Raw genomic sequence first — 15635 nt, forward strand, 5'->3', positions numbered from 1 at the left:
ATTCTTTAATGGAAGAACGCGAAGCCACTGAAAGATACGATGGTAGAAAAATTTCAAGCCTTTATTTACAAAATCATCTAAAAACATTCCTCTTTTTTATTGCATATTCTTCTTCGACTCGGTTACAGTGAGAGAAAGACGTACTGCAGAAAGAGGGAAGTGCTTCAGCTGTCGAGTTTCTGTCACCGGAGGTTAATAAGCCGTGAGCCTACGCTTTAACACGCACCTATGCAAGTTCAGGATACTATTCAACAACAGCGTTTATTCTTGTTTTTGTTTCTTTTGTACATGCGGCAGTTTTATGCGGCATGAATGAACTGGAAAAGCAACACTTGAAGGGAACCAAAAAGCACAAAAAGTCTAATTCAAAGGTCAGAACTACAAATGAACTCCCGCTTGTTAAAAAAGCACCGTCACTTCGAGTAAAACATTCCTCTTCTTTTATTTCAACACTAAAACTATAAATTAAAACAAAAACTGACTCTCTGGTGGTTACTCAGTGGTTACCTCGGCACTTCCTACAGCTTTCATTCTGTTTTTCTTCCCAACACATTTTTGTTGGTTGGCTGAGGTGATGTGTATCCATAATGTTTACACGCACATCAGTGTGCATCCATTCTGACCAACTGATAATAAAGAAATGGCATCCACTTGCTTTATGGTCTGCACCGCTTTAAAAGGCTTATTACAGTGGACTTAGCTCTTACTCGGGTCGTTATAAACTTAACATTAACGGGACCGATTAGAAAAATCCTCAAGATTCAAGTGCATGTAAACACACCCCAACTATCAGAGAGGAAATCTGTGTGGACTTAGTGTTGAAATGGGGGCAACTAGTCCATGCCAATAAATTAAAAAGTTAAAAGATAAGAATGCAGTTATTATTAAGGCTGAGCGTGGTGAGAGTTGTGATCGTACAGCTTTACATGTTCACAATGTGAAATGGGAACATAGAGAAGGCAACAAAGAGGCCAGAGAGACACACAAACACACCGGAAACATTTTCAGCTTTCCTTATAAAATCAGGTTAGAGCTTTAAAGTGCAAAACATTTCTACAGAACACTTTAGGAAAACTAAAATCCCACCTTTTTAAGCATGTTAAATTGAACTGAACCGACCACACGCCGTCTACGCTGCCTCTTAGGAATAAAAGACTAAACTCAAACATGCAGTTGTTTGCATGTGTGAGGACAGCGGTGATTCTTTTTTTTTTGGACCATCATATTCATTGGTCTAAAGTGAGCAGAGCCTATGAGAAACTTGAGAAACAGCTTGCTAAACGATGCACGTGTAGGTTATTTTCTTCTTCCATCATTATTGTCACTCGGGAGCTTGGCGTCAGAGCCGCACTGATTTTGGGTGTGAAGTGCAGGATGGGAAGAGTTTCGGAGCGATGTCACGACTGCTGCTTGTTAGCCTCTTCTTCATAGGCGTTTCCGGTTCCGTTCTGGACATAGGCGGAGCCTGAGCCGAGCCCGTACAAGTGACCACAGTACTTTGCATCGTCGATATGATCCTCAAAGAACATCTATGGGAAGGATTACAAAAAAACCCACACAATAATACAATCGATTAGTGGTTAGGATAACACACAAAGTGTGAAAAAAAGATCACGTCAAAGTGTACCAAGTAAATAAAGGGCCAAAATTACCGATATCAGTTATTGGTATTGGTGATATTGATATCATAGTGGTATAACTTTCCAGAATAATTATTTAAGACAATAAAACAAACCTTCCAACACACATTACTGTTTGTAATGCTTTCATTCAAGGTCAACACTATGCTTCCTCAAGCATTCAAGTCACATGACTTCAGAACAACTAAACACAGCAGAGCAGGGAGGAGGGGGTGGAGCCTGTGTGAAAGAAGCGCTGTTTGCACTGCCATGTCTACTTTCTGATGATTGGGAGTAACGCACTGAACCTAGAGAAGAAAAACAAAGTGAAGTATCAATTCTTTCATGCTGGTATCGATCCAATACAAGTACCAGGGTTAGTATCGATACTTGCGATATTTGAATCGATCTGCCCACCTCTATCAAAGCGCAATAAACCTGTATTATTAGGTTTGGCCAGCACGGTGGGGACTTTTCTGGTTGCTATGGGAAAACCAGCCTACTGCTTACTTCAATCCAGAATTACATTCAAAGTCCGGCTCCTCACATACAACGGCTTAAATAATCAGGCCCCATCTTATCTTAATGACCTTGTAGTACCATATCACCCTATTACAGCACTTCACTCTCGCTCTGCAGGCCTACTTGTTGTTCCTAGAGTATTTAAAAGTAGAATGAGAGGGAGAGCCTTCAGTTTTCAGGCCCCTCTTCTGTGGAACCAGCTTCCAGGTTGGATTCGGGAAACAGACACTATCTCTACTTTCAAGATTAGGCTTCAAACTTTCCTTTTTGCTAAAACATATAGTTCGGGCTGGACCAGGTGACCCTGAATCCTCCCTTAGTGATGCTGTAATAGGCGGAGGGATTCCCATGATGCATTCAGTATTTCTTCTTCAGTCACCTTTCTCACTCACTATGTGTTAATAGACTTCTCTGCACTGAATCATATCTGTTATTAATCTCTGGCTCTCGTCCACAGCATGTCTTTATCCTGTTTTCCTTCACTTACTCCAACCAATCACAGCAGATGGCCCCGCCACTCCCTGAGTCTGCTTCTGCTGGAGGTTTCTTCCTGTTAAAAAGGAGTTTTTCCTTCCCATGGTCACCAAGGTGCTTGTTCATAGGGGGTCATATTATTGTTGGGTTTTTCTCTGTATGTATTATTGAGGTGACAGTGGTTGTGATTTGGTACTGTATTAATCGAATTGAATTGAATATTATTTATGACATTAAACACTTTACTGTTGAGTTTATGGTCAGATCAGTCGTCAAACAATCAGGATGTGAGTGAAGTGCAGACTTTAAATCACAGAGTTTTACAAAAGTACTCCATTAACGGTTTAGGACTTGAAGCCATTTTTACAGTGTCCCCAGCTCTATGTTCATGTTGACCCTACACTCAGCCTTTCTCAGAGACTGAAGTTTTTAAACTGATTACATGTATTAAACACGTCTGAGTTTTGGGTTGATAACGTGTTAACCTGTATTATAAACTGGGTCCTTATTCTGATCCTCTCCACTCTCGAACACGGGGTACGTACCTCTCTCATCTTGAAGAAAGCCATGCCTGTGAGCAAAGAGTCCGAACCAGCCTGATGTTGTGGTCCAATCCTCTCCAGCTCTAGTTGCTCAGCTACTTCCTGAAGCCCACCCTGAAAGCAACACACTTGAGATCAGTGCATGCAGTCAAAGTAAAACCTGAGGGATTGCATCAGAAATCAAGGTGATTAAATTAATAAAGCAGGAGATGCTGCGTGCATGCTGCTGGAATATTTATAGAAGCACCTTCAGGTTTTTACAGCTCTTCATGAGGTACTTGACATCGTAAATGACTGGGAAGTACAGGCGAAGAATCTCAAAGAAGTCCACCTCCTCCTCAGGAAGGTTAGCGTTGGACAGAATCTTAATCAGGTATCCAAAGTCATAGCCACTGTAAAACACACACAGCACACACTTTAACAAAGTTGCTTTGGAGCACAGCAGCTGGTGTCAAATACTATATCACTTTCAGTCTCCAAGGAAACAAAGATAACTAAGAGTTTCATATCAAAGAAACATTGAAATAAAAATACACTGTAGTTATAAATTCCATTGTGGCAACTGAGAAAACTAGACGAGAATAAAAGTGACATCAGTGACCTTCAAACCCAATCTTTGGTTTTTTTGTCCCATTTTTTTTCTCTTTGGTATTTTTTCATACATAAAAATGAGAACAAATGATGTGTTTTTGTGAAAATCTGCTAGTAACAAAGTAGTTAAGTTAGTAGTTAAAACCAGTTCTTTGCAAAGTAGTGTGTTAGATGTGGCTACAACACTGGTTCATCTCTTGAGTTAGGTGCATTTAATGCTAGGACGATTCAGAGGTCAGTGCTAAATGGCTTCACAAACAAACAGGAAAAAAAAACATTCCTCTGAATATTTTCAGGTACAAACACTTGAAAAAAATCAGTGAAAAAGTCGTCAGTGTTCAGAGGAAAAGTTTGAAGGAGCTTTAGAAAGCCTGACAGCAAGTCTGGCTGCTTGGAAGCAACATGCAAAGAAAGACGGCACAGTGCTGTGTTTTTGGTGTTAACACGTTTGTGGCTAAATAATCTTGGTGCTCTGTAACATTTCTTATTAAAAAGACGAGACAAGACAAAACTATTTGACAGGTTAAATATAATTTCAAATTGAAACTAAACAGCATGTCTGAACAGCTCAGCAGACATGTAATTTGGTTCAAACACTCATATTTGAAGAGCTTTTACAAAGGTAATATATAATATTCAAACTCGGTGATAGTGTACCAAAGGTAAAACGCTGTGTTTCTAATAAGTGCTTTGTTATTAAAGAGTAAAAAATTGTGGAAATCTGCCTTTGCTGCCATGTGTGTATAAAATAGCTATAAGCCAGTTTCTGGATGTGAAGCAGCAGGTAAACACAAGTGTTACTAATGACACTGCGAAGATTAAGTCAGAGCAGAATACCTGTGAAAAGACAGCCACTTGACTCCGTCGCAGAGCACCACACCTGATGTCATCAGCAACTCTGCAAAGTAAAGCGTCTCAATGCCTTCGTCCTCGTGCTTCTTGAACTGAATCCCTGAAGTGGTCAGGAGCTCAATGGAGTCCTGTGCATACATATCTTCTCTAAAGGGGAAGAAAGTCACAAACAACAAAGTCAACTAGGTAACAGGTCAGTAATCAGTTTAAGTTTAGGGATTATAATGTTGCTCTTGAATGACAAATAAACTGGCCGTACGAAATTTTACAACATTAGACGATCAACTCATGTTTAATTTGGACAGCTTTTTTCTGGGGGACAAAAAAAAATGTGTAATAAATTAAAATGCCAAGTCTCAGGATTCATTTGAGTAGGTTTAGATGAATATTACAAAAATGTAAGGGAGATCAAACCCTTTAACACACTGCACCTAAACTGCAAACAGTGAAGAAAAAGAAAGCCACAAAACTAAACAGAAATGTACTAGAAGAATATCCTCTGTTCAAATAAAAACTAAAACTAAAAGAAAACGTTGATTGCCAAAATCAGCTGGTTGGGTCTTTTGTGGATCCGCAGAAAAAATATATAGATGGTAGCAACAAACTATGAATGCACTTCAGGATGCAGCGTACATGTTTTTCCTTCAAGAAACGACTCCCTGTCCATGACTTCAGAGCTCTCACCACTGACAGGCTGCAGTTTGCAAAAAATGTACAAAAAGAAATAAAGTAGTGTTTTGGAACCACGTTCTGTTTGATCAAACCAAAATTTACCTCTATTAAAATGATTAAACATCTCTAGGAAGGGAAAAGCTTGGAACATAAAATGCCACATCATCATCTAACATCGAAGGGCTTCTGTTAGGATTCGTGCACGTAACCCTGCCAAACGCCCTGGCTCACTGGTGTTGATGATTTCACTGCTGGCAGAAGCCATACGTTGAATGCAGAGTTGTGCTTACATTCAGCCAATTGCATCAGAACCTGTTGGATGTTTCATTATTCAGCAGGACTACAATCCTCTACATAAAACCAAAAGGCTTACAAGAGTAAAAAGAAGGAAAATTCTCGACTGGCCGAGTCAGCCCTCTGATTGAGCGCCATTCCAAAAGGTGGCGGTAGCTGACACAAGCAGCAAAGAGCTGTACGTGAGCAGTTGAGGACTGGGAGATCATCAGCAGGGAGGTTGCAAAGCATCTGCAACTGTCTTTAAGTCAAAAACTCAAAGCAGTCGCTTACAAAACTGCAAACACAATGATTTTGTGTGTATTTGAATAACTTTTGAGCACCAAAACTCTGGGCCCCTGTCTCACACACTTCTCTCTATAGTTTTAATGCAATACTCAAAATTAAAGCTGAGACTTGGCAGTGTAGTGTAGTATTAATTGTTTTATTTCAAACTTAGTGTCATATTGAAACAGTGCGTAGACCAAAAGCTGTCCAAATATTTACAGTCGGGCCTGCATGTAGAAACGATTCATGTCCCGTTAAAGCTGGAGTGGAGACTTTTACACAGAAAGAAACAAACTTATTTTACATCCAAGTCCTTTGTCAAATGCATTCACACAAAGCGGATCAAGCCCATCAGATAAATCTCTCAACATTTTGTATTGACAGATGGATACAGTGCCACACTACAGTAGTGAGTAAAGGCATGGCACGGTTTTCTTACTGTCAGAAGGCAGACAGCAACAGCATGTCCACACTGCAGAGTTAACTGCAAATCTGGACACATCTAAATTGAATACGAGAAAAATAAAGTCTGATCAGTAGAAGGATTTTGGGGGAACTTTGTATTGCTGGTTTTTAGGGAGTCAAAACCCCAGTAGTGTGTGCAGTTACAGTATTTCACAAGCAAGACAGCATCTCTGTCTTTCCAGCAGCAGTGAACGCTGTCTGTTTATTATACTTAAGAACGAGCCAGGAGTACTGTAAACAATGGAGCATCTTCGTATGTATAACATGTAGTTTAAAAAAAAAGTCAAGAAAGGATTTACTATTTGCACGCACTGATGGGCCGTTATCAGCTGATCAATCCATCTATGGGGCTCCAGCAGGAATACAACAGACAGACAGACCGGATTGCAATCTTACGTGAGGTTAAACTTAAAATTGAACTGCCACGTTGACGTCCCGGGTGGGTAGTCCCCCTGCTCGTTCATAAATGTGAGGCCCAGCTGTATTATCTTGAGCAAATCCACATTGCAGCGCAGCAATTGGTACTGATAGTCAGCGTTGCTTCTGAACTCTCCGATCGGTCTGGCTACAACACCTGGAAACTCCGTGTCCTGCAAGCAGACGAGTCACGATGAACAACGGAAATGTGGGCACGGAGAGGCGCCGCGACTGTGGCACCACTCACCATAGCAATGTAGTTGTACTTTCGAATGACATGTCGTATCCTCTTCAGCTCCTCCTCCAGGTTGTTGGCCCAAACCTCACATATTCTTTGGCTGTGATCCACAGTAGCTGCGGGCATAGTGCCACTTCACCATGCAAGGAGACAAAGAATTGTACTTGAATATAAACACAACATCTGCAACGTGGTGCATAAGTGTACTGTCATAGGTCAGCATATTACATTAAAGGGGGCTGAACAAGTGCACTTTAACACCTAAACCAAAGGCACAGAAGGATTCCTGACACAGCACTTGACTGAAAACAAATGAGGCTTCTATATTGGGCACAGGAAATAACTTTAGCCTGCTTGTGGTACACTGGGGAAGCTAACTTTACTCGCAGTTAGTGTTTCTATTCTAGTATAATGTATGCTAACTGTTGTTACAGTGGGAGGAGCAGCTATCTCCTCATGATGAGCAGGACGGGCTTAGCCGACTGCTCTTCGCATTAGCTCGGGTTTTCGGCAGCACTTCGGCTAGCTAGGTTACCTGCAACAGTTAGCAGGCTGCAGAGCTAGCATTAGTTAACACGGGCAGGAGGAATAGGAGCTCTGTAATGAGACAAAGCAGCTCCTGCAAGTGGACAGCTAGCTCACAGATAACTGAGACTGTGTGCAGAACATGAAAGAGACTGGTGCAAGCACGCACACACAGACACACACTCGGCGCCACTTTGATACAGCAAAGGTGAACGTAGCTTCGTTAACTTACCGTTCCCCAAACCGGGCGGGTGTGTGTTTTAAGCGTGTACTATCAGAAAACTGTTAGTTTGTTCCACGTTATAGTGTCGGGGGAGTTTCCGCTAACTTTTAAATACTTTATATTCAGTATCGTATTGATGTCAACCTACGGCTGCCATCATAGCTGAGCCTACAACTGGACGTCATCACGTAACACAGCAACGTCATACGCGTATATACGTGTGTAAGTATAGCTTAAGCACAGAGCCCTTGAAAACTGTACTAATTTTTTTTTTACTATATTAGATATGCACTAGTGCTCCAGTCAGTATAATGAAAATGAATACATGAATAAAAGTCATTTCAGTAAATAAAAACACAACAACAACAACAACAATAATAATGTTGTTGTTATTAATATTATTATTTACTTTTGTCAGCAAAGTATGAACACCAAAAAAAGACCAACCCAGCAGCAACGTTTATTCTAGAAAATGATTAGAAGAAAGTTCGGTTTCTACCACAAAAGAAAGTTAAAAAATCACAATCAAAACTAATTTGGTTATGATTGTGACAAATATATTGCAGCATTTTATTCTCCTAATCCAATCACATTCATACATTTAAGAATACTTTAACCTTAACCTTAACCAACTAAGTTCTAGTCTCGTGGAATACTCCAAGTTTTTTTATTGATCCGAAACCAAGTAAATACAGGCTCCGTATTACATTAATTTGAATCTATACCAGCAGCTTATGGACGGTAGAGCAGTGTGTCATGATTTAGAAAATGAATTATCATCAGTTTGCAAATTTTGAACACATTTTAATGGTCACTAAATCGTCACAATAATTAGTTAACAAAACAGTTCAGTTCAGTTCAGTTCAGTTCATTTTTATTTCAAACATTTCAAACATGTGCCTTCACAATCATTACAAAATATCATTCCATTATTTGTTTGAAAAGGAGTAGGCTGAAGTATTTACTTATTTGTCCCTACCCCCTCAAGTTTTACCTCTCATTCATTTAATTTTTTTTTGTCTTAAATTAAACAAACAACATATGAAACATATAAACATATGAAGTAAAACAAAACATAACATACATAAATCAAAAACAAGAAATTAGCAAGCCCCACCACAGTATAGTTTCTTTCATATGAAAAATACAGAATGTGTATATTTGCAGATACACAAGTTATGGAAAAACAACAAACCAAAACAAAACAAAAAAACAAAAAAACAACCAAAAAAGAACCGCAACACCATTACCAGCAACATTACCATCCTGGGTTAACCCCGTTTTCTTCATTCTTATACTTATTTAAAATTAGGTTTTTATATTTTACTTTAAACTGTTTTATGTTTTGACTGTCTTTTATTTCTTCTGTTAGACTGTTCCATAATTTAACTCCTGCAATTGAGATTGACATAGTTCTTAAAGTTGTTCTAGCACTTTGTATTTTTAAATTCCATTTCCCTCTTAAGTTATACCCACCTTCTCTTTCTATGAACAATTTACAGATTTCTTTGGGAAGCAATTTATTTCTGACTTTATACATTATTTGCGCTGTTTTAAGCTTCACCAAGTCTTGGAATTTAATAGCTTGCATTTTGACAAAGAGTGCATTTGTATGGTCCCTGTACCCTACATTATTTATTAATCTAATGGCCCTTTTCTGTATTATAGTTATTGTTTGTGTGTTACTTTTGTATGTGTTTCCCCAGACCTCTACACAGTAGCTCATATATGGCAGTAGTAAAGCACAGTATAAAATGTGCAGTGCTTTCTGATCCAACATATGCTTTGCTTTTCCCAGGACGGCAATGCCCCGTGCCAATTTCCCCCGAACATAAGTAATGTGTGGCTTCCAACAGAGCTTGTGGTCAATGATCACCCCAAGAAATTTTATTTCATTTACTCTTTCTAAATATACATTGTCAACACATATTTCTACTTCGATGTTTTTCTTTTGGTTTCCAAACAACATAAATTTGGTTTTATCGAGATTCAATGATAATTTATTTATATCAAACCACTTCTTTAATATCGTTAATTCCTGTGTGATCATTTCCAAAACCTGTGGCAATTCCCCACCTGAACACAGTATATTTGTGTCATCTGCAAATATTACAAACTTTAAAATCTCCGATACTCTGCAGATATCATTTAAGTACATAATAAACATTTTTGGACCCAGTACTGAACCTTGAGGTACTCCACAAGTTATATCCATCAAATTAGATTTATATTCATTTATTTGTACATATTGTTGCCTATTCCCTACATAGCTTTTTAACCATTCCAAAACCACTCCCCTAAACCCGTACTTTTCCAGTTTTTTTAATAGAATTTCATGATTAACAGTATCAAACGCCTTCTTTAGATCTAAGGAAACTCCGAGCGCATACCTCTTATTATCCATACATTCCGTTATCTTTTCCATTAAATCTATCAGTGCCAAAGCTGTTGATCTGTTGTTTCTGAACCCATACTGACTATCTGTCATTAATTCATATTTTTCCACAAAACTGTCAAATCTTTTTATGAAGAGTTTTTCCAGTATCTTAGAGAACTGGGAGAGTATTGACACTGGTCTATAGTTTGTAAAATGATGTCTTTCACCGGTTTTGTAAATGGGAATAACTTTAGCAACTTTCATTTTTTGTGGAAAAACTCCTTTTTGAAACGACAAGTTGAATATATATTTTAATGGTTTTACGATACCATCAATAACTGTCTTTACCGTTACCATATCAATATCATTCCAGTCTGTACTGGTTTTGTTCTTAAGTCCTCTAACTATGTCATAAATCTCTTTCTCTTCCACTGCTCTTAAAAACATTGAGCTACTATTCCTTTCAATATTTTCACCAGTGTCCCTTTCTATTCCATCAACCTTTATTTCTTCTGCCAGTTTTGGCCCTATGTTTACGAAGAATTCATTAAAGCCATTTACTATCTCCTCCATGTTATTAATACTTCTTGTCCCTTCTATAAAGTACCCAGGGTAATCATTATTCCTTGATTCATTTTTGATTATTCTGTTTAATACATTCCATATATCGCTTGTGTTATCTTTATTGTGTTCTAACCTTTTAATGTAATACTCTCTTTTACAGGATCTCATTATATTAGTTAATTTATTTTTGTAAGTTTTATACTTCATTTCAGTTTCTATTGTTCTCTTTTTTATGAATTCTCGATATAGGGTATTCTTTTTTTTGCTGGCATTTTGTAGTCCTTTTGTCATCCATGGTCTTCCTGCATAGTTGTGTTTCCTATTGATTTCAATTACTGGGCAGTTTTTATCAAGTAATGTGTTAAATGTTCTTAAAAATCCTTCGTAAGCTTTATTAACTTCTGTTTGTTCATATACAATATTCCAATCTTGCTTTAAAAGTTCATTTCTAAGACAATTTAAGGTCTTCTCTGTTCTTATTCTTTTGTAAATAATCTTATGTCCATCGTTGTTCACTTTATAATGGCAATTATACGATGCAAAGACTGGTAAATGGTCACTTATATCAGCCCACTTTTTATCTTTCCTTCTATTATATTTGTAAATATATTATCTAATAGAGTTGCACAATGAGATGTTATTCTGGTCGGTCTTGTTATCAGTGGAAATAAACCTATGCTGTACATGGAATCAATAAATTCTTCTGTACTCTTATTATGATTTGGATTCAATAAGTCAATATTAAAGTCCCCACAAATAAACATTCTTTTCTGATTTATATTTGTAAATAAGTCCTCCATATTATCCTTAAATATCTCAATCTTAGATCCTGGTGTTCTATATATACAACTGACAATTAGGTTTTTCCTTTTTTCTATAATTATTTCCACTGATAAACATTCCATCACTCCATCAATAACAGTTGTCATTCTTCCCATTCTTTTGTACTTTAGGTTTTTATCAATGTAAAGTGCCACCCCACCTCCTTTCTTGTTGATCCTGTCTACATGAAGGAATTCATATCCATTTATTTTAAAGTCTTCTTCTTTTCCAGGAGTTATCCAGGTCTCCGATATGGCTATCACATTGAATGGCTGTTCAAACTGTGTTATGTAGTCTTTGATGGATTGAAAGTTTGCATATAAGCTTCGACTATTAAAGTGAACCATTGTTATACCCTGTTCTACCTTGAATTCCTTTTTAAGTTGCTCATTTGTATAATAATTGCATTCATTTGTCTTATTGTTAAAGAAATTACAATCAGGATCTATGTTGCTGTCATACATCAATGTCTTATTTTCAATATCTATATGAGTTGTTAGTTGAAAATTGTCAGACATCTGCGTTGGTTGTGCACTTGGACGGTCACATCATATTTAGCACTGCTTTGCATTTATCAGTTATATTTTTCTAGTTCAGTCATCTCTTTGATGACTAGAACCTTAGCCTGCTCTGGTGTTCCATTTAACTTAATGAATATTTTACAGTCTGACGTCCAAGTTGACTGTATTTTCTTCTGTTTTCTTAATATTCTTGCTTGTCTTGCAATGTCTGCATTTTTCTTGATTAGGTGTTCATTTAAACAAACATTTGTACCTTTTAGCTTTCTTCCTTGCTTGAGCAGTTCTTTTTTCTGTTTTCTATTAACAAAACGAATGATAATGGCAGGTATTTGATTTTTTCTCGGAAGAGGATGGCATCCCTCAATATTTTTACTGTCCATTTCTATACCTTTGCTTTTAAAGAAGGCCATTACCTTCAAAACACCATTCAGCTTTTGTTGAAACTGCATTTTATTGGTGACCTGGAAGGTAAATATGTCTGTCTTTGAAGCACTGTTGGTCAGCTTCTGCTGGTTAAATGTGACGTAGGTGATAAATAAAACAGACATGACAGTCAACACAAAAACATTCAGACATCTTTCATAGTGCATGTTTGATATATATACACTCAACAAAAATATAAACGCAACACCTTTGTTACTGTTCCCATTCCCCATGGGATGGACGTAGAGACCTAAAATTCATTCCAGATACACAATATAACCATCCCTCCCAAACAGTGGTCACGAATCAGTCCAAATGTGTGGTAGTGGGCACATCTGCTATATTGAGATAATCCATCCCACCTCACAGGTGTGCCACATCAGGATGCTGATCTGACATCATGAGTAGTGCACAGGTGTACCTCAGACTGCCCACAACAAAAGGCCACCCTGGAATGTGCAGTTTTTTGCGCTATTGGGGGTCTGGGGACCCAGAACCGGTCAGTATCTGGTGTGACCACCATTTGCCTCATGCAGTGCAACACATCGTCGCATGGAGTCTATCAGATTGTCAATTGTGGCCTGTGGAATGTTGGTCCACTCCACTTCAATGGCTGTGCGAGGTTGTTGGATATTCGTGGGAACTGGTACACGCTGTCGTATACGCCGGTCAAGCACATCCCGAACATGCTCAATGGGTGACATGTCCGGTGAGTATGCTGGCCATGCAAGAACTGGGACATTCTCAGCTGCCATCTGCCCTGAACAATGTGAACCATGATTCATCCGTGAAGCGCACACTTCTCCAACGTGCCAGACGCCATCGAATGTGAGCATTTGCCCACACAAGTCTGTTACGGCGACGAGCTGGAGTCAGGTCAAGACCCCGATGAGGACGACGGGCATGCAGTTGAGCGTCCCTGAGACGGTTTCTGACAGTTTGTGCAGAAATTGTTTGGTTGTGCAAACCAATTGTTCCAGCAGCTGTCTGGGTGGCTGGTCTCAGACGATCTTGGAGGTGAACCTGCTGGATGTGGAGGTCCTGGGCTGGTGTGGTTACACGAGGTCTGCGGTTGTGAGGCCGGTTGGATGTGCTGCCATATTCTCTGAAACGCCTGTGGAGACGGCTTATGGTTGAGAAATGAACATTCAATGCACGGGCGACAGATCTGGTTGACATTCCTGCTGTCAGCATGCCAATTGCACGCTCCCTCATTGCTTGTGGCATCTGTGGCATTTTGCTGTGAGACAAAACTGCACATTCCAGGGTGGCCTTTTGTTGTGGGCAGTCTGAGGTACACCTGTGCACTACTCATGATGTCAGATCAGCATCCTGATGTGGCACACCTGTGAGGTGGGATGGATTATCTCAATATAGCAGATGTGCCCACTACCACACATTTGGACTGATTTGTGACCACTGTTTGGAGGGATGGTTATATTGTGTATCTGGAATGAATTTTAGGTCTCTACGTCCATCCCATGGGGAATGGGAGCAGTAACAAAGGTGTTGCGTTTATATTTTTGTTCAGTGTATATATATATATATATATATATATATATATATATATATATATATATATATATATATATATATATATATATATATATATATATAAACATGTTTTTTAAATAATTGCATTTATAGTATTTATATATTGCATAATATATATGCAATTCAGTGGGCTACATACTGAACTTAGGGGATAGAAACAAAGCCTCGATCCTATCATGCTAGTATTAATCTGATACCAGCACCAGCGCTGATATAGATACTATCAGTATTTGGATTGATCCGCCCACCTCTACTATTCCCTTTCCTTTTATAAATCATGTAAACAAATATGCATTACTATTCCTATTATAATTTCTTAAAACCTTCTTTGTGCAACATCTCTAAAGTTAGAAATATCCTGTCTCAGAGTGACGCTGAAAAACTAGTTCATGCATTTATTACTTCCAGGCTGGACTACTGCAATTCATTATTATCAGGATGTCCAAAAAACTCCCTGAAAAGCCTTCAGCTAATCTAAAATGCTGCAGCAAGAGTGCTGACAGGGACTAGAAAGAGAGAGCATATTTCTCCTGTTTTGGCTTCCCTTCATTGGCTTCCTGTTAAATCCAGAATTGAATTCAAAGTCCAGCTCCTCACATACAAGGTCTTAAATAATCAGGCCCCATCTTATCTTAATGACCTTGTAGTACCATATCACCCTATTAGAGCACTTCGCTCTTGCACTGCAGGCCTACTTGTTGTTCCTAGAGTATTTAAAAGTAGAATGGGAGGGAGAGCCTTCAGTTTTCAGGCCCCTCTTCTGTGGAACCAGATTCCAGTTTGGATTCGGGAGACAGACACTATCTCTACTTTCAAGATTAGGCTTAAAACTTTCCTTTTTGCTAAAGCATATAGTTAGGGCTGGACCAGGTGACCCTGAATCCTCCCTTAGTGATGCTGTAATAGACGTAGGCTGCCGGGGGATTCCCATGATGCATTGAGTTTTTCCTTTCCAGTCACCTTTCTCACTCACTATGTGTTAATAGACTTCTCTGCATTGAATCATATCTGTTATTAACCTCTGTCTCTCTTCCACAGCATGTCTTTATCCTGTCTTCCTTCTCTCACCCCAACCGGTCGCAGCAGATGGCCCCGCCCCTCCCTGAGCCTGGTTCTGCCGGAGGTTTCTTCCTGTTAAAAGGGAGTTTTTCCTTCCCACTGTCGCCAAAGTGCTTGCTCATAGGGGGTCATATGATTGTTGGGTTTTTCTCTGTATCTATGAAGCGCCTTGAGGAGACTTTTGTTGTGATTTGGCGCTATATAAATAAAATTGAATTGAATTTGTTTTGCTTTGTTTAAGCATAAAAAGATAATGATAATTAGGAAAACACCAGAACAAAACTGGAAGCTATCTAAGACTAAAAAATAGATACATAAACATATAAACAGTCCTAAGCCTGCAGTGTGAATCAAATCTGTCTCTTTTAGTAATTAAAATTACTTATGTCCTTCCTTCACTTTATATGTCAACCATTTGTCCCAGTCTTTTAAAACGTGCTCTTTTCATGCTCAGTCTGTAGTTTCAGTTTTTCCAGCAGTAGGATCTCCTCAACAACAGTCAACCGCAGTCTTTACCTCCTGTCTTCAGGAGTTGTTGTTGTTTAAAAAAAAAACAACAACTAAAAACTCATGTTTTTGGAATTGTGTTGGGTTAACTTTTTGTCTGTTTTTTT

General features: G+C 38.6%; 1 protein-coding gene across 2 annotated transcripts; it reads right to left on the reverse strand.

The window, feature by feature from the left end:
- cnot7 (CCR4-NOT transcription complex, subunit 7) lies at positions 1 to 7910 on the reverse strand. Of its 2 annotated transcripts, XR_014894133.1 has the most exons (8): positions 7711 to 7910; positions 6963 to 7086; positions 6695 to 6888; positions 4586 to 4747; positions 3405 to 3549; positions 3161 to 3271; positions 1736 to 1927; positions 1393 to 1529 (listed from the first exon to the last, which is right to left on the reverse strand). XR_014894133.1 is itself a non-coding variant. In XM_085288858.1 (7 exons), the coding sequence occupies exons 2-7, from the start codon at positions 7077 to 7079 to the stop codon at positions 1398 to 1400; spliced, it is 861 nt and encodes a 286-aa protein (XP_085144984.1). In that variant the 5' UTR covers positions 7080 to 7086; positions 7711 to 7908; the 3' UTR covers positions 1 to 1397. The 2 variants fall into 2 exon arrangements, 1 of the variants encoding a protein (XP_085144984.1); XM_085288858.1 differs by lacking the exon at positions 1736 to 1927 and having other exon boundaries at positions 1 to 1529; positions 7711 to 7908.
- Positions 7911 to 15635: the final 7725 nt, after the last annotated feature.

This window comes from Mchenga conophoros, linkage group LG2 (genome assembly GCF_057382185.1).
Source record: "Mchenga conophoros isolate Kocher_MC1m ecotype Shallow Benthic linkage group LG2, M_conophoros_male_GT1.1, whole genome shotgun sequence".
Lineage (NCBI taxonomy): Eukaryota > Metazoa > Chordata > Actinopteri > Cichliformes > Cichlidae > Mchenga > Mchenga conophoros.